This window comes from Piliocolobus tephrosceles, chromosome 4, assembly GCF_002776525.5.
Source record: "Piliocolobus tephrosceles isolate RC106 chromosome 4, ASM277652v3, whole genome shotgun sequence".
NCBI classification, from domain to species: domain Eukaryota; kingdom Metazoa; phylum Chordata; class Mammalia; order Primates; family Cercopithecidae; genus Piliocolobus; species Piliocolobus tephrosceles.
This window is the reverse complement of record NC_045437.1, coordinates 162,328,750-162,349,061: the sequence shown is the minus strand read 5'-3', so window position 1 is coordinate 162,349,061 and position 20,312 is coordinate 162,328,750. Positions and strand designations below refer to the sequence as shown.

At 33.9% G+C, this 20,312-nt stretch overlaps 1 protein-coding gene across 2 annotated transcripts in view; it reads left to right on the top strand.

The window, feature by feature from the left end:
* The window catches only part of PRRC1 (proline rich coiled-coil 1), a 32,366-nt gene extending 17,725 nt beyond the window's left edge, over positions 1–14,641 (top strand). For both annotated transcript variants that reach the window (XM_023196938.1, XM_023196946.1), the window contains exons 7-9: positions 3,762–3,865; positions 7,362–7,464; positions 11,258–14,641. In XM_023196938.1, coding sequence (XP_023052706.1) covers positions 3,762–3,865; positions 7,362–7,464; positions 11,258–11,467 — 417 coding nt within the window. In that variant the 3' untranslated portion in view covers positions 11,468–14,641. The remainder of the gene's footprint in view (positions 1–3,761; positions 3,866–7,361; positions 7,465–11,257) is intronic.
* Positions 14,642–20,312: the final 5,671 nt, after the last annotated feature.

The window sequence follows — 20,312 nt, the reverse complement described above, 5'->3', positions numbered from 1 at the left end:
AGGCGACTCAAATTTCTCATAGCTCTGTGCATGTCCGATATTGAGGTTGTAAATAAATTTCAGTGTGTAGTCAACTTCACAATTATGTAGAATCCACAAAAATAATAGGATCAACTGTATTTATGTTTAAGGATAAATGCGTTTTCATATATGACATTCTGTTACTTAAAGGAGCTTATAATAGCCTGCATTTATTGAGAACATCCCATGAGCCAGGCACATAGACCCTTTACCTGCATTCATTTAATGCCTGTAAAGCATTGGAATGAGGTAATTGACATAGCATATTTCACTGGGGAAAAAGTCTGTTGCATTAATTATAATTAGTCACTAAACACAAACCCACACTGACACTAGATTATTTTTAATTCTACTAGGTAGTGCTACATAGGTTTGAGGTGCTCTTTGAGTTGTATTTAGTACTTTATTTAAATAGAATATGAAATGCGTTTCTTTTACACATATGTGTACTCACTGCAAAACCACTTTTCTCTATTAGGGGTTATTAGGCAGTAGTTATACTCTAAGTAAATGTAATGCATTGTATATAATATGAATTAAATTACATGTTTTCTGCCTTTTCACCTTTGACAGTGGTCTGTCCTTATACACACAGCAGAGCTGCCAAAAGCACATGTACTTTGAAATGCTTCTTTTCTGTAGTAGGTTTCTCTTGAATTCGAGCCCTAGTGTACATTGCCAATAAGATTTTCTTTGGTCGTAGGTGTTTAGACTTAATAAAATTTTGCAAAACTAACTGATGGCTGTAGGGTTTGAATTAAATCTAGAAATGAAAAAAAAAAAATACAGTAAATGGGTAAAATAAGTATGTATACATAATTGTACCTTAAACCAGTCATATATATATACACACATATATATACACAGACATATATATGATAAATCATAAGCATTTATATGGGCGATTTTTAGTTGAAAGACTAGAACATGTCACATACTTAGATTGAGAATGTATTTCAAGATTTCCCAGGAGGTTTTGCAAGTTGGAAAGAGTTTATAGGTCTAAGAAGGAAGACTTTTCAAGATTTAGTTGCAGAGAGTAAACTGAAAAAAATCCTAAATAGAAATAGGTTATTAGACAAAATAGTGAGTTCATTTCACTGAAATTAGAGACTAAAATGAGGGTTTTCTCTAAATTGTGAAGCATTATATAAATGTGATATGGAAGTTGGTAACCTTATTTGATGGAAATTATTGTAGTTGCATTTATCTTGTTATAATAGCATTTGACAGATTATTTTACTGCTGATTTTTATCCTTCAAATTTACACATATGAATTTTTCCCACAATTTTCAGTACAAGCTCAAAACTAATATGTAAGAAAGTGATTTGTAAATTTGTCAGCTTTTTTTTTCCCCCCAGAAACAGTAGAGGGAGCTAATGAGAAGAAAAATAATGTAGAATCTTTTTTTTTTGGTTGTTGTTGGTTGGTTGTTTTTTTTTTTTTTTTTTAATTATACTTTAAGTTCTAGGGTACATGTGCATAACGTGCAGGTTTGTTACATATGTATATATGTGCCATGTTGGTGTGCTGCACCCATCAACTCATCAGCACCCATCAATTCATCATTTATATCAGGTATAACTCCCGAGTATAAAATTTTAACCTGTTTTTGTTCTCCCCAATCAGATTTTATTTGAAGTAAATGGGTTTTCTGAACTAAACTTAAGTTGCCTTTTAGAAATAGGAAATTATTTAAGGAAGTAAATCAGTTCAGCTAAAATTAAAGTTAGGAAGCTTCTAGAACTTTTATGCTATTAACTTTATTGAAAAGCCAGTTGTAGTTATGACTACTGTTTTATATAGTTTTATATTCAAATATAGTATCTATAAGCATTTATGAAAATATATCAAATTTTAACTATTCACTGAACCAAGTTGCTTAGTATAAGCTCTTACAGTATTGTTCTTCATTTCTGAAATGATTATTTTAATATGGTCTCTAAACTACCTGATTCTTGATCTCTTATATTGCTAAAAAATAAAATTTCATTCTCAAAACATTGGTAGGGACTAATATTAAAGTATCTGTATTTGGAACTCCAAAAGAGGCCATGTTTAATTAATGTAGTGGTCAGAGGAAAAAGAAAGGCCAGATATAACCCCGTTTTCATTTTCTTACGGATTTTATAAAAAAAAAAAAAAACTTGTCTACCTAGCTTATTATCCTGTTTCTTGCAGGAACTAATTAATTTTAATTGTTTTGTGAATCCTGTGAAATATAAAGCTCTGTGCTGTAGGATAGTGAAAAATGAACAAACTGAGTCTCTGTTCCCTGGAAGCATAAAATGTAGGAATATTTTGTTGTAGTGCATAGTTGAGATATCACCTTCAAAGGGTTCGAGGATGAATCTCTTTACATCTTACTAATCCCTTAACAGTTTTTACTGAATTAACGTTTACTTAAGCTTTTTAAAAATCAAACTTTAGCCATAACTGCCTCATGGGAGGAGTGAATTAAGCAAATTTGTAACATCCAGTATAAATAATTAAGTTCATCTTATCTGTTACATTGCTTTCAAAATCAACAGCTGCCTCTTTAAGTGTTATTAGATTTGGTGATGCCATATTTACACTATTTGTATTCTTAACATTGACCACATAGGCCTTCAGAAGCCTTTATTTTTTTCTTTGTTCAGGTTTTTTATGTGGTAAGTTCTTACTGAGAACACCTATTAAGTTAGGCACTTTGCTGGAAACTAGAGGTAGAAGAGTGAGCAAAAATATACAGTCTTGGTTTTATTGTACTTTAAATCCTATCATCTTCATCTTTACAAGCCAATATCTTAAATTGTCTTACACATTCTCGTTCAGTTGTCACTTTCTCTTCTTTATTTCAGTTGTCTCTGAAATAAATTGTTTTCTCGAGATGTGTCCTAGCCTTCTTAATTTTCATTTGCATGAGAATTGACCATTTAATCTGATATTCTCTGTTTAACTCTGCTGTCCTTGTAAGAATTATCAATGACTACTTTTGTTCAGACTTTTTATCTTGTGTTTTGAACACATGTTCATCACATTGTTCGTGGTTAGCTTTTATGAAATGGTTCAGATGAAAGCAAAAAACAGAAACTTTTTCCCTCAGTAATCCAGCTTTTAGTTTTCTATTACATATAATCAGTTCATGATTTTGAGTTATCTGTACAGTGTTCTCAGCCATTCAGTTTTGCTTCTTTAATGATAATTATTTTGTTGAATAAGCTGTGGTGTAATGTATACAGTGTATACATTTGCAGCTTTTTATTTTAAGTAACTGGTCATTTTGCTGCATGTATATTTAAAAGGAATCAGAAGAAAGAGAAAAACGTATTTATTATTGATATGATTGTCTACCTGAAAAATTCAAGAGCGAGTTAACTGCAAAACTGCTAGAGCTGATAAAAACTTTGTATGTAATAAGATGACCTCTTGCCAGATCAACATTAAAAAATACAGTTTTCTTAAATTATTTAATAGTAACAATCAATAAGAAAATGTAATGTAAAAATAATCCACAGTAGCAACCAACGTCATAATGCATATGGAATAATTTGGAAAGTGTACCCCAGACTGTTGATACTGAGGAAATATAATTGTACTTTGTCATTTTTTACTCTATATTTTTGTATTGTTTGAATGTTTACAGTGAGTATATATGTGTTTGCCTATAAATGTATGCATGTATTGTGTAATCATAAATTAGTATATTTAATATTTAGTAATTTGAAATGGTTTCTAACCTCTGCCATTGCTGTTTAGGGTGCCCAGGAACGGATAGACAGCTTGCGTCGAACTGGGGTGATCCATGAAAAACAGACAGCTGTGTCAGTAGAAAACTTCATTGCAGAATTGCTGCCTGACAAGTAAGAAGGTTATTATGTTTCTCTTGGAAGCAGAATATAATTGGGTCTGGGAGTTGACACTGAATACTTAGCAAAAAGTGTCTCCTGTTTTATGACCAGAGAGAAAAGTATATTTTGATGCTGGCTTATATCACTTAACTAGCTGTGTGTCTTGCATGGCTTAGCTGGCATTTCTATCCTTGTGTCTCTTTTTTAATTCTAAAATGGAGATGGTCATGCCTGCTTTCTGAGATCATGCTAATAATTACTTATTAAAATGGCAGTAAGTATAACATGATAGAGTTTGTGTGGATATAACTGACCATGAGTAGCAAACACAATTATTCACATAGTTATTCAAAGTCATGGAATGTATGGGCAAGAAGGCCTGATGGCATTCACTAGGTTTGAGTTACTAGTGAGCACTGCCTCTCCTGTGCTCATAATAGTTTAGAAAAACCTCCAGACAGCGTAATTTATAATTGTTTTTGAGGGCTATGTATTTTTAATAGGTGGCTTTTTATGGGAAACATTTTTAATTTGCTTAATTGATTTATGTTAAAATAACTTCCCTTTGTTGAAATCTACCTTCTTTGGTAATTGCATTGTGGTTTTGTTGTTTTTATTTTTTATTTGTTTGTTCAATGTTGAATAACAATGGGCATAGCATTTTGTGGCTTGTAATACGCAAAATATATCCTCCAACTTTGAGGCATATTATAGGCCAGTGGGAGAGAAGATATATGTAGTACACAGATGAGCAGTTTTAAGTAATTATATAAAAAGAAACACAATTTTATGCTGACAGGAAATATGTAAAATTTCAGTGGAGGTAACTGTGGAGATAGTGTCAGGTGAAATTCATGAATAATTAGGGCTTGAACCGGATTTTGAAGAGGAAGTGAAACTTGGCCACATGGAGCTCTGAATTCTAGGTTGATAAGTTTCAACTTTCTATGTAAGCACTGAGAAACCATCCAGCGATTATTGTGTCACTTTTTCTGTTAACTTGTTATTGTTCATTTAATAATTAACATTAGAAATTACAATATGCCTTTTTGATGTATTATAATAAAAATTGTAACTTGTGATAATGCTAGTACTACTATTAATACTATTCACTCCCTTTTCACCTTTTGTGGTATCATTGTTAAGTATTTTAATTCTGCATATATGTTAAGCTCTTAAAACAACTGGTAGTGTTCTTTGCGGTCAGTATTTGTTTATTCTCTGAATTCTTTCCTGCGTTTCTGTTTTTCTGTCTGGGGTCATTTTTCTTCTAAAGGAAGCCTAAAGTACTTAAACCTGAATTCAGAGCTGCTCACTACCAGTTCTCTCAGCTTTTGTTCATCTGAAAGTGCTTTAATTCACCTTTATTTTTGCTGGATGTAGAAGTCTAGGTCGGCAGTTTATTTTCTTTCAGCACTTTAAAAATGTCATGATATTGTTTTCTGGCTTCCGTCATTTTTGTTAAAAAGTCTTCTCTCCATCTTCTTGTGTATTATCTCTGTGAAGATAATATGTTGTTTTCTCTGGCTGCTTTTAGGGTTTTCTCTGTTGTTTTATTTTTTGCAGTTTTAGCGTGGTATGGTTATATGTGTTAGCTTGCTTCCTTGCTCTCATAATTATTTTTTGTGGATTCGCTGAGCTTCTTGATTCTGTAGATTAGTATCTTCAGTTTTGGAAATTCTTTACAATTATATCTTCAAAACTTGCTTCTGGCCCATTCCTCCCTCTTCTCTTTGTAGGACCTTAATTACATGCCCATTCACCTTTGACAGTGTCTCACATTGTCAGATTTTTTTTCCCACTCTCTTTTTTCTCTCTGTTCTTGAGTTTTGACATTTTCTATTCACCTGTCTTCAGGTTCACTAATCCTGCCTTCTGCTGTTTCCAGCGTGTTGTTAAACTCTTACATAGAGTTCTTACCTTTTAAAACACAGATTCAATTTATCTCTTGAATGCTTATATCTTTTAATCTAGTTGGACTATCTATACCTTTCTTTTCTTGAATATATGAACCATAGTTACTTTTAAATCCTCATTTACTAAATCCAATATCAGTCACTTGTGGGTCTGTTTTAGTCTCCTTTTTCCTTTTGGTTTGAATATATGGTGCTGTCTCTCTGAACGCATAGTAATCTTTGAAAACCATTGTTTAGAAAACAAAACAAAACTCTGGAGTCTTTAAGTGATCCTGAGAAGTTTCATCCTTTCCTCTATAACAATAAACACAATTGTAGGGCTGAGAGGAAGGGAGGGTAATGTAGTGTACTTCAGTCACAGTCTGAGCTGAGTCAAGGCTAGGTCGTTGTTCTTAGATATATTCACTGGCATCATAGGAAAAACTCTCCTCATACCTTCAGTAACACTTTTTAGGATGTCCACACCTGAAAGCTTGGTTAGTATGTTATTCATCATAGGCACAACGGTCTGCAAATTATGCAAAACAAAGCAAAATAAAATTTAGCTAAGCTTGACTTTATGGAGGCTTCACAAATACATTATCTTCATTGAGAAAGTTGTTGTAGTAAAATGCAAAATATCTATTAGTCTGCCAAATAAAATAAATGTCATTATTTAATGTTTTTAATTTTAAACAGTTTTAGGATATGAACATTATAGACATTATAAAGTGCCATTTTAGTATTCAGCAAAGTTACTTATGTTACTCTATAGTTTACTTCGTTGTTTTTTTGAATGTGTAAATGCAAGTCTACTAATCCATTTTATATTTCATTGCATTTTATTAGATTTACATTAAAAATAGACATGAAATATTTTCCTGCTTCATATCCTTTTATTGTTTAAATTCATGTTTTGAGGGTATCTGGTTGTTTCATGATTTGGGTTAGCTAAAATTTGGGTGGTACTACAATTGTTTTCACTTAAGTCATTTTTAAAATTTATCATTTTGTATAATATGTAAGTCTTTTTAAATGAAGAGAAGTGTCCTGAATTTCATGAGGCTGTTTTCAAAGACTGACTCATTGTGAACAATTCAGAAATTGTGATTAGAAGGATTTATTAGTAATGAAGAGAGTATTTGTTAGTATTTCCTCTGAGCGAACTTGGTTTTTAATTTGTTATTAACTTAGTTGGGTATATATTCATGACAGAGTTGGTATTATAAAATTTCCCATATTTTAGCAAGTGACAATTGAAAAATATTACTCATTATAAGCAATTTGCATATACAATGTATGTAAATTTACTTGTTGCATATTTGAGTACCCTTACTTTGATTATTCTCCATTCCCATGGAAAGGAAGCTTTCCATGATAAGTATTTTTAAATTATTTTTTCTTTGTGGTTATTGTCTATTTTTTCCTCTTAGAATTGATACAGAGTAATTTTTTCTGTTGTTTTTATGAGTTGTCCTTTTGCAAGTTGATAAGAAAAAGATTTCCTTTTTGAAATCTGTTCTATCTGAATAATAGTACTTGTTTTCTCTTTGTCTATTCACGATAAGTTTTATTTGGCATGTAAACCATCTGAACTCGTATTTCTGTTGCAGATGGTTTGACATTGGTTGTTTGGTGGTTGAAGATCCTGTCCATGGCATTCATCTAGAAACATTTACACAAGCCACACCAGTGCCTTTGGAATTTGTACAGCAGGTTGGTTTTCTCCTTTGCTTTTTCATTATGCTCCAGAGAAACTTGCAATATTGTTTTCGAAATAAAAATTCGTGTTCATTTTTTTGTTAGAAATATGCTTGATTTTGTTTCAGTCATTTTTCTTTAGTATTTTTCTTTGCTTTTTAATTTCCTGGTTCTTCCATGTTGTTTTGGTACCTTCCTCCTTTTGTTTTCCAGGTGTCTTTGAAAGGCAGTACATTACATGGTTAATCATTATTTCTCTCATTTTTTTCTTTGTTTTTACTCTGCGTTCAGGAAAAGATTTACCTTTTCTAGTTGTTTTATGTCTACCTTTCGTTTGCTTTCCCTTTTATCTCACATTTCATTTGCACTGTTATCTCCATTTGCCGTTCCTTGATTTGATTGTCCTCCTGTTCATCTTTAGTGTTTTTAGTGAGGTTAACATTAGAAACCTTATAGGCACGTGTCTTTAGGTTTTTGGCTGAAAAATGGACCTAATAGTGTACCTATCCACACGGTTTCCAGGAGAATGTAAGTATAAATGATAATCCTTATTCCTCTTTTTTTTTTTTTTTTTGGTATGTTTTCTCTAATCCTTTCATGAACGAAATGGAATATAAATATATACTTGCATTGGAATCCCTGTGATCTTAAGTGGTATTCTATTGACTTTTTTCTGTCATTAATTTCATAAAATTTTTGTTACAATTGTACTTTGTGCATTGTTAAATATCATTTCAAAACTGCCTTTCAAACTTATTTGGGACATGAAGGCATTTGAGAATCTAAGAAAACTATTGGGCTGTTTTCCAACAAAAATGCATGTGTGTTTACTTTCATGGAAATTTGGCATATGTGTTCATATAATCCCTAAAAGTAACCTCTGGCCTACTTAGACATTTACAGTTTAGAAAGGGGGCTAAGAATTGATGCTTAGAATTTGAAATTTTACTGAAACTTTTATTACATAATTTCATTGCAGAAGTTCAAGAAAACCTTTTTATAGATATTAACATTAAACTCATTTCACTATGAAGGTGATTAAAGGACTGTAAGTGAATACTATATATACTGTTAATGCCAGTAAATTAGAAAAATTAGATGAAAGAGTGGATTTTCTAGGAAAATAGAAATTTTGCCGTAGTTAAGAGTATTAGGTTGAACCAGATGACATTGTTGCCTTTGAGGGTCAGAAATAGTTATATATTGTCAGTTTCATATGATTCCACTTAATTGAAGCATTAAAATGGAAGAACTTTATGTAACAACAAAAAAAAAATCACTGAGTACTGATGGTGTTATAAGTGAGTTCCACAAAATGTTCAGAGATAATTCTCTTGCTGTATGAGGTATCAAAAATAGAGGTAGAGAGTTTTCCAGTTAATTCTGTGAGACTAGCCTCTTTTAACTTCAAATGAAATTATAGTCCAAAGAACTAAATGTCAAAGCCATTGGTAAAATTAATAAATAAAATTCAGAAATGTATAAGAACATTGTATCCTGACCATGAAAGGTTTGTCCCAAGAACAGCAGAATGGTTCAACAATAGTACATTTATGTAATTCAATACGTGAACATCTGCATTGAAAGGAGAAAAAAGATTTTGATAAAGTTGAAAGTATTTGCTAGAAATAATCATACTAATAGCTCTTAGCTAACTAGTATTAGACGGGTATGTGTGTACTGCAAAATCAAAGCAAACTTCAGATCTAATAAATAACGTTATAATTATGAGGATGCTCCCATCACTGCCACTGTTAACATTGCTGTAGACCAGGGGTCAGCAAACAGCGGCTCACAGCCAAATCTGGCCTGCCATCTATTTTTGTAAATAAATTTATTGGAACACGCCCATGCCAATTTGCTTACTTATTGTTTGTAGCTGCTTTTGTACTATAGTAGCAGAACTCAGTAGTTGCAACAGAGAATGTCTGGCCCACAAAGCCTAAAATATTTACCATCTGGCTCTTTTCAGAAAAAGTTTGCTGACTCCTGTGTTAGATGTCTGACCATTGCAAAGGACAATTTTTGTCTTGTTTTTAGTAATATATACTGGAAAGAAGTAGACATGAAAGAATGAAGTGGACTTGTGTGTACCAGTACCAAAAGATAGCTATTACATATTGCCGAGTAAAAGTCAAAAACAGCAATCTAGTATGATCCCATTTACTAGCAGGGTGTGTGTGTGCGCGCTTTAAAATTTTAGTAAGAATAGGGAAAAAGGCCTGAAAAGATACACAGCAAACTGTTAATAGTGGTTAATTCTGAATAATGGTATTTAGGGTGTTATTTGCTTTTTGCTTTGCTTTTTATTCTGTTTGTTTTATTTTGTGTCATTTGGTTTTAAAATTTAGAAGATACAAAACTGTGTGCGTTGAAATGTCTTCTTTTTATCCTCAGCTATTGAACTCTCCTCCCTGTTTCTTTTTATTCATTCTGAAATGTTTTACACTTTTTTGTTGGAATTTTTATCAGCCCTTCAGGTAATTAGAATTATCAGTATATATTAGTAAAAATCTGGAAATAAATTTCATACAATTTGTACTTGGTTAAACTTAAGTATAAATGATTCCCCACCCCTGTAGAAAACCCCAGCTTGTCTGGATTTTTGCCAATAATATCAAATACCTTGTTTCTAAAAAGTGTGGTCCTTGGCCTAACATCATAAGCATCACCTAGGAATTTGTTAAAATGCAAATTCTGAGGTCCTAACACAGGACTAGTGAATCAGGAGCTGCATTTTAACAGGATATTCTGGGGATTCATATGCATGCTATAGTTTGAGAAGCACAGTTTTACTGGTGTCTCCGAGGACCTTAGTAGTATATCTGCTGTTTATCTTCTTTGAAATATAGTGACATACTGATACTGTGGTATACACGTTGGAAAAGAGTACCTAGAGCAGGGGTTCCCAAGTGCTGGACTGTTTGCATAAGATTTACTTGGAAACAGTTTTATGTATGTAATACTGTACTGTTTCTCTTGAAATCAGCTGTAGAGTTTCCAATTCAGTTATCTTGGTGTGTCAGTTATCTATCTTAGTGGGATGTGAGAAACTGGATATTGTTAAAAAAAAAAAAAAAGAAAAGAAAAAGAAGACACAAGAGCTCCTCAGGTGATGGTAATACATGGCACATTTGGTAGTCGTATAACTGTGTAGATCCATTCTAGATGTGGCTATACTCCTCTGGACTATACCTAACACCCTAAAACAGAAAAACCACATCATTCTTGGATATCAAGCAATGAGTTTATTCTTCTTTCATTCCTTTGTAGATGAATAAATGATATGAATAGGAGCAAATACAAGTTGAGTCAATTAGGAATGTTGCATCAGTGGTTGATGTTGTCCTGGACTGGATATTATTTGATACATATTAATAAGTGAATTACATTTCCAGAGAGAATTTCCATAATTGAGCAACTCTTTTCTGAATGGATTTAAGCCTTAATTTGCAATTTTCTTCTTTCGGGTTGAAATTTTATTACTATAAAAGATAACTTTAGCACTGATTTTAGTACCAATCTTGCTATTAACCTGAAGTGACGCTTAATTTAGAATAGGAACTTAGACCTTCCGACTGTTAGCCCCATCAATGGGGATATTTTTAAAAAAGTAGATGTGTGTAATATTATATTGATTGTGTTCTAGCATTGTAACTTGATATAATTGGCAGCCTAGCTGTATTTCTCAGAGTGTGTTATAATCTATATTTAAAATAACATGAAATACTTTGAAATGTCACTTATAGCTAGTTCCAATGATATTTTTAAATGTATTATAAGTAATATCAATTTCATCTTTCCATAGGCTCAAAGTCTAACTCCCCAAGACTATAATCTGAGGTGGTCAGGCCTTTTGGTGACAGTGGGTGAAGTCCTGGAAAAGAGTTTACTGAATGTCAGCCGGACTGATTGGCACATGGCATTTACCGGGATGTCTCGTCGGCAGATGATCTACAGTGCAGCCAGAGCAATAGCAGGCATGTATAAACAGCGCCTGCCACCCAGGACAGTGTGAGAGGAGACTTACTTAGGAGACTGAGATTTTCCCCCCACTTTTAGCTTGGTGTTAAAGAAGTGGTTGTTCCTTCCTAAATTGAATAGCCTAAATGAATCCAGTAGTTTTTATCGTTTTCCTGTAGGCTGCAATTTTTCTTTTTCTAGAAAGGCATTGTGTCATTCCAGTAGACAAAAAGAAACAAATCCTTTTTACAGTCATATCATTTCACCTATCGTAGTTCTCAAAAAAGAAAATATACAAATATATTTACAGCACAATTTAACATACCAGATTTATAAGGTGGAAATTCACATGCAAAGACATTTAACTTAACGCCATGTACTTGATTATTTTGTTCTTTAAAGAAGACATTGTTAAAGAACATGTTGGCTGAATGTGTATAAAAGCGTGATTTCTTTTGGCTTCATCTCTTCTCCCGTCAGTCTTTGATGCCTTTTGTATGTGCACACGATCTCAGGGCTGGTGCTGAGCAGCCTGCTCAACAGTCAACCATAAGACACTTACTTGTAGGGAGATGTTCCACATTTCCGTGCGTGTTTTCAGTAATCTGGGCCAAAATAATGGAATTGATCATTTTCTTTTTTGGCCATCATGTACACACATAATCTGGAAAATCATACCTTTTTCAATTTTAAACATAACTTTTGGCATTCCCAGATTTATACTATGAACATTGGGGTAATACATTTTATTTTTTCATTGCTATATGACAGCTAAAGGGCAAATGATTCAAGTATATTTTAAATCAGAAGTATTCTAGTTATTTTTGTATAATGCTGTTCAGTATTTCCAAGAATAAACTCTGACAACAGCCATTGTTTCTGCTTCCACTCATACTCTCTAAACATTTTAATAGAGAAGTTTTTGAGAGGGGGTTACTTTATTGCTTGCTGTATAGTATGTCTCTTACTTTAATTAAGGTTACTTACTTGGTTTGCCTTAAGCATTACTTTTTTAACTTTGTGCCATTTGGCCTTTACTTTTTATAGATGTTTTCAAAGAAACTTATTTTATATTCAGTCTAGTTTATTTGATCTATTGTGTTTCTATTTAGTGGAAGCCTTTTCCCCTCAAATAATATATTTTATCATTTTTGGACTTACATAAATCATAATTAAATTTTTTTCGTAATACTGTTGAACTTTGTATATACAAGTTCAAATAACTTTTTCGAAGATAGTTTCTTATGTAAATGTAATTTAATTTTTTTACTCTTCTATACAGTTCTTTAGATATAAAAGAATTAGCACAGTCTCTGGCAGTTTTATAAAAGCTGTTGAAGCTCTTGTCCTGCACTGTTTTTAGGTATCAGGTTTGCTTTGTATTAATGCCACTTCAAGTCATTATTTGGTTTCTGCTATTTTTTTACCTGAGGACAAGAAGAATGAATATTAAATTTGAATATTAAATATATGTTACTTTTCAAGCGCTGTATAATGACTGTTCAGTGAATATCAGACTTCTGTGTCATTAAAAGTCATCAGAGACAGCAGAGAGAGGTTACAGGTTGCCTTGGTGCACTTTTGTCCAGGAGTAACAGGGACAGAATAGTTTCTTTTCCTTCCTTCAAGTACAAGAAGCCTTTCTCTACCATTTGCTTCTATACTTTATTTTAAAAGCTATCCTTTGCTAGTACTATTTTATCATGGCAATGGCATGATGACAAAACAGTCTTTCATTACAAACTGAAGGGAAGCATGTCCTTACTTAAAATAGTTCTGCTGCTTTCCCCCCTATCGTAAGGAAATTTTACAGATTCTAAAAATATCTTAGTTTTTTGATTTTTATTTTACCAAGTCACAAATGTCTTTTTGATGTTTTGAGAATTGTTCTCATAGAATCACAAACATTGACATTTCATTAGATGATTATTTTCCTAGAATCCCCAAAGAGCAGTGGCAGAGTTACTGTAGCTTGGTTGAAGCTAGATAATTTTCCTGCCCGTGGTGGCTTGGTAAGCCTTCTGCTCGGAACAGTGTGAGTGGGTGAGGAAGATGAGAGACGGGCAGATGGAAGAGAGAAATACATGAACTGGTCTGGCCTCTCTGGTTGTTTTTGGCCCAGAGTTTTTGAAAAGCAGCAGAGCATGACTGACTTCACATGCTCAGCTTTCTCAGCCTTTTGTTTATTTTGTTGTCCTTAGATTTCCCTGTTGTAAAAGGGGCAAGAAAAGTAACTCATTATCTCTAACACACCATGGCAGCTTAGCCAGATAGTCTTGGTGGTGGTGTAGGCATAAGATATGCTGATCATCAATCTGAGGCCAGTTTCCTTCACTCATCATCTAGCCCAAGTGTTCTGTTCTCTTCCTGCCCGTTTCCTTGTAACTCCTGCTCTAGCCTTGGCGGAGCAGGAGTGCTATTTGCTTTTGTTCTCCCTCTGTCTTAGGAAAAGCCATCTTTAATATAGTTCTTCACCACTGTTGGGGTTGTTTTGTGTTTTTTTTTTTTCTTCCGAAGAGCTCTTGTATTTTATATTTTGTATATAAAATTTTGTATTTTAATCCAAATTATTGCATTTTATAAGCTTGTACACATATATTTAATTAGTGTGAAAGGAAACAGAATGCAGGAAAAGTAATTTAATATCAACCTCAGTTGACAAGGTGCTCAGATTACTCAGTTCGGGATCCTCCTTTTGTTAGGTTTTTGAGACAACCCTAGACCTAAACTGTGTCACAGACTTCTGAATGTTTAGGCAGTGCTAGTAGTTTCCTCATCCGATTCTGTTGTTATTACTTTCCTATTCTTTGTTCCTCTTTCTTCTGAAGATTAAAGAAGTTGAAAATTGAGGTGGATAAATACAGACAAAAAGATAGTGTGATAGTATAAGTAAAAGTGCAGATGAAGGTGTGTTGTCTACATCCATTCAAAATTATGCAAGTTAGTAATTACTCAGGGTTAACTAAATTACTTTAATATGCTGTTGAATCTACTCTGTTCCTTGACTAGAAAAAATTATAAATAGTACTTTGTAATTCGTGAAGCCGAATGGATAATATTCTATGTTCTAAAAGTTGTTGAGCTATACATAAATTATTAAGAAATATGGATTTTTATTCCCTGGATATGGTGTTCATTTTATGGTATTACACAGGATGATGTATTGGGTAAAATCAATTTTGTAAGTATGTAAATATGTCATAAATAAATAATGCTTTGACTTATTTCCCAAGTTGTATAGTGATTTTTTTTAAATGCTAGTTTATATTGAAAGGACACATATTTGTTTTTTATCTAAATTTGTTACTGGCTGCCAAGAATTCTTACACAACAGCAACTTAACCACCATATTTCTAGTGGAACTGTAACATTTACATATACTAGAGTTGTTAACTTCAGGGTCCAAGAACTCAAAATATTTAGAGGAGAGGATACATTGGAGATAAAGATAATAGGCAAGAAGTTAAGGCCTATGGTCATGAGGACACTTCTTGAGTATTGGGTTTTTGAGTAGTTTTATTTCTTAGAGTAGTTTCAGTGCACAAAAGAATTAATTAAAAGGAGGGAAAGTACAGAGATTTCCCATATATCCCTTTCCCCTGCATATGCATAGCTTCTTCCCCCATTATCAACACTCCCCACCAGAGTAATCCATAATCAATGAACAATAAACCATCGATGAACCTGCATTGACCTGTCATCTCCCATAATCCATTGTTTACCTTAGGCTTCACTCTTAGTGTTGTACATTCTTGTGGGTTTAGTCAAGTGTATAATGACATGTATCCATCATTATAATACTGTAGGAGATTTTCACTGTCCTAAAAACACTGCATGTTTTTCTGTCCCCCAACCCCTGGCAATCACTAATCTTTTAACTGTCTCTATAGTGTTGCCTTTTCCAGAATGTTATATAGTCGAATAATACAGGATGTTAACGTTTTCAGATTGGCTTCTTACATTTAGTAATACATATTTAAGATTCTTCCACGTCTTGTCATGGCTTGGTAATTTATTTCTTTTTAGTGCTGGATAATATTCTATTGTCCAGATGTTCCACAGATTACTTGCCTGTTTGCCTACTGAAGGACATCTTGGTTGTGTCAAGTTTTGACAATTTTGAGTAAAGCTGCTACAAGCGTCTGTGTGCAGGTTTTTGTATGGACTATTTTTAGCTCATTTGGTTAGTAAATACCAAGGAGTGCCATTGCTGGATGTATGATAAGAGAATGCTTAGTTTTGTAAGAAGCCACCAAACTGTCTTGTATAGTGGCTGTATTGTTTTTTTCCCCCCAGTTTATTTTGTACTATATTTGGTATTTTGAGTTTATGATCTCAGGACAAGAGATTTTTGTCTTGATTTGGCCAAATTTGGGGCAGGGGAGCAGGAGATACCAGAAAACAACAGAATATTGATTGGGGGAAGGGGCTGCTGGGTGGGGTTTCTTGGTTGGTTGTCGGAAGACAATAATATTGTTTTAAATAGACCAGAAGAATACCAGTTCAGGACCTGGGAAAGACCCTGTTTCTTATATTTAATTTCAGAATTAACTGGAGGAAAAAAAAATATGTTGGCAATAGAAACAAAATTGACAAAACAATATCAAGGAAGTTTAAACATTTACAGAGGAAGGAAATCCTATAAATTATACTAAAGTGAGCTTATTTTAAGAAAAATCTCACATTTTCTTAAGAATAGTGGTAACACTCGTTTTTAAGAATTTTTTTTAAAAAAATTTTCTTTAAAAAAAGCTGTAAGGAGTGAGAAACAAACATGTAAGTTTCTATTAGGCACTGGAGTAGAAACTTAAACCAACATTATGTTATTGAGCCCGCAGATATTTTTACTTCTGTTTTTATAGATAAGGTAACTGAAACTTAGATTAAACTACTTGCCCAATATCACAAAACAAATGAATCACAGAGAATTTAAACAGTACGTGACTTGCTGAACCAGTCTCTTCCCACCATCCTGAATATTTACTTCAGGAAGTTATGGGTATGTAGTTAATCCTATATTTGTTGATTGTAAGTGAATTCAAATAATGGCATGAGGACTTTTCCTTAGTTTACTTTTAATCTTACACTATTATGTTTAGTGAAAACTATTTCTACTCCATATATTTCTTTTGAGTTTGACAGGGCTGCTTTGGGCTTTCCTGCTGGTATGAAACTATGTTCTTGACATTTGGATATCCTCCCCAATTTGAGAAACCATTAACTAGGTTTGAGTATCATTTTTAGGATAAAAGCCACAAATGTTCTCTAGTGACATCAGGAAGGTATTTGAAGAAAATTTCTTGTTAAACTAGTCTTCAAGCAAGGTACTGAACACATGTCTTTTAAAATATTTAAGAATTACTCTTGTTATTGACATGTACATGTAGGAAACTACATAAATCACAAATGAATTATCACAACATGGATACACTCAGGTAACCACTGCTCCAATAAAAAAAAAAAAAAAAATAGACCAGCATCCCAGAGCACCGTTAGACCTCCTGAAATCACAGTCCCCACCTTACCTGCTAAGATAACCAATACCTTAAATTCTAACAGAGATAGTCTTGCTGGTTGTTGAATTCAATATAAATGCAATCCTAAGATGCATTCTTTTACCCCTGACTTCTTTTCTTCAACATTACGTTTGCATAAATCATTTGTGTTGTATATAGTGGTATTTGCTTATTTGTCTTGCATAGTGTTATGCAAGTTATAGTGTTCTGTTGTCTGAATATACTACAATGTATTTATCTTTTGTTGCTGAACAATTAGGTTGTTTCCAGTTTTTTTGGTTGTAATGAATACAGCCCTGGTTATCTTGTACAATTCTTTTGATCCACATATGTGACATTTGTGTTGGAAATACAGATAAGATGAATTGCTGGGGCATAAAGTATGCATATGTCAATTTTAGTAGGTATGGCCAAAATATTTTCTAACTATGCCTAAATTTACCCTCCCATCATTACTATGATGTTATTTCTACTTGCTGTATATCCTTGTAAACACTGTATCCTTGTCAAAAGACTTGAAGTCTCTTAAAATTAATTATATTGTGGTTTTAATTTGCTTTTCTCTGACATTAAGGAGAAAGTTGAGCAACTTTTCATGCATTTGCCATTTGGATGTCCTTTGTGAGGCATCAGGTTTCCTGCCCATTTTTCCCTTGAGTTTTCTCTATTTCTTAACTGATTTTTAGAAGTTCTTTGTATACTCTAGGAACTATGAGTTGCTGATGTCTCCACTTTTTATTTCTGTAGTGATATCGTTCAGCGAGCAAAAGTTTAAAATCATAACGTACAGGTGGTATCGCTCTCTTTTTTTATGGTTAGTGCAGTTTGTCCTGTTTTAAAAACACCTTTTCTTACCCCAAGTTCTTAAAGACATTCTATGTTGACTTATAAAAATTTTTATTATGTTTTAGTTTTCACAGGTGAGATGGGAAAGTCTCCTGGAATTATTTTGTATGCCTGTGCGTGGTGTGAAATAAGGGTTCAATTAAAAGTGTTCCCCTCCAAAGTGGATATCCTGTTGTCTTGACATCATTTATTGAAAGGACCATCCTTGGATTTATTGGACACATTAACTGAGTTGACAATCTTCTACCATGTGTGTTCCCTCCTCACCCTTCTCTAAATAATTCTAAATGTATTTAAAAGTCTCAGTATACATTATTGGTTTTGTGTAGAGTCAACATTGATTTATATTTCCTTACATTTTACCCTTCCCATTGCTCTCTATTCCTGTATTTCTCAGCTTCCTCTTGTGATTACTTTCCCTTTACCCTGAAGAAAACCTCTATAACGTCCTTTACTGTAGATCTTATGGTGATGAACATCCTTGCTTTCTTGTTTCATTTGAAAATGTTTTTATTTCACACTCATTTTTGAATATTTTCAGTGGATATAGAGTTCTAGTTCATTATATAGCCTATCAATATCTGTTTTTGTTTGTTTCTGAGATGGAGTTTTGCCCTTGTTGCCCAGGGTGGAGTGCAGTGGCGGGATCTCAGTTCACTGCAACTTCCGCCTCCGGGGTTCAGGTGATTCTACTGCCTCAGCCTCCCGAGTAGCTGGGATTACAGGTGCCTGCCACCATGCCCGGCTAATTTTTTGTATTTTTAGTAGAGACGGGGTTTACCATGTTGGCCAGACTGATCTTGAACTCCTGACCTCAAGTGATCTGCCCGGCTTGGCCTCTCAAAGTTCCGGGATTACAGGCGCGAGCCACTGCGCCTGGCCACCTATCAATATCTGTCTTCTATTGATTCTCTTCATGAACCAATGATCAGTCTTATTGTTGCTTTGAAGCTGATACACCCTTTTTCTCTGACTGCTTTTGAGATTTTCTGTCTGTGCCTTTGGATTTCATCAGTAGTGCTGTGATGTGATTAGAATGTTCAGCTGCCAAATTCTGTATCACCTCTCTTTTGAGACTGTAATTATACATATGCTAGACGTTTTCCCTTTTTCCCATATGCCTCTTTTCTGTTTCTCTCCTTTCGGTTCTGAACTTCAGTCTGAGTATTTTCTTTTGGTTTCTCCTCTGCTTCACAAGTTCTAGCTTCACCTGTGTCTACTTTCCCACTGAACTCATCTGTTGAATTCTTGGTATATTCTTCAGTTCTAGAATTTATTTCCATTGGATTTTTTAATAGTTTCCATGCTTTGGTGAGATTCTCCATTTTTGTTTCTTAATTCCTTGAAAAATGTTAATTCTAGTTATTGTAAAGCCCATGTTTGATAACTGTATCTTCCGAATTTCCTGTGGCCCAGTTTCTCTATTACCTGTTCTCATCTCTTGGTTTCTGGTGAAAACTTGTCTTCCTGTAATGGTAATGGCTGAGGATTTTGGGGTTTTTTGTTTGCTTTTAGAGACAGGATCTCACTCTATTGCCCACCCAGGCTAGAATGCAGTGGCACAATCGTAGCTCACTGCAGCCTCAAACTCCTGGGCTCAAGCGATCCTCCTGCCTCAGCCTCCTGAGTAGCTAGGACTCCAGGTGCAGACCACCATGCCAGCTAATTTTTTAAAAAAATTTTGTAGAGACAGGGTCTCCCTGTGTTGCCCAAACTGGGCTGGTTATTTTTTGTTGAGGGCCAGACATTGTATATGAACAGCTGTTGAGGTAATTTGAGGCTCTGACATTATTTTTCTTCAGTGAGCATGCATTTTTGCCTCTGGCAATCAACTAGGTTAGGGGTATATTTGTTTAATCTCATTAGACATCAAAATAATTTAAGGTGTTTTTAGTCTTCTTAAGGACTGGACTGCTTTGTTTTTGGTGTACTCTTACTCTTGGTTTGTACCTGAAACCCTGAAACCTGGGGCAGGCCCTGCACTCTAGTTTCTATCTCCATAGTCCTATGAATCTGTCCACATCTCTTCTCGATTTCTTACCATTTCAGCCACTGTTTTCATTTCTCACAATATTTCTAGGGGGCAAAATGGTGCCATGCTTAATGCCCTTTGTTGTCTCTCTTCTCCTGGACCTTAGTCCCACAAATTCTCATTTATTTGGTAGCTTTTTGATGATTTTAAACAGACATTTTTTATATGATATTGATCTGGCTTTTTCGTTTGTTTCTGGTGGGAGAGTTGAATCTAAAAAACCTAGTTCGTCCTTGCTAGAAGTGAAACTTACTTTGTTTTTTAAAGGATGGCTGTTGCGCTTTTAAACATACCGGGGGCTGAGAGGGCGGGAGGTATAGGGTTTATGATTTAATAGAACTTTAGAAATGAATAGTTCTTTGTAGAAATCTGTTACATTCCAAATAAGTTCATTTACAATGTAATGTGTCAGAACAAGTGGGACTGTAGAGGAATTAGCTTTTCTGTACAGCCAGGTCACACCTCAGCCTGTGTACCTGCACACCTCTGAGGCTTTCACTGGGGAG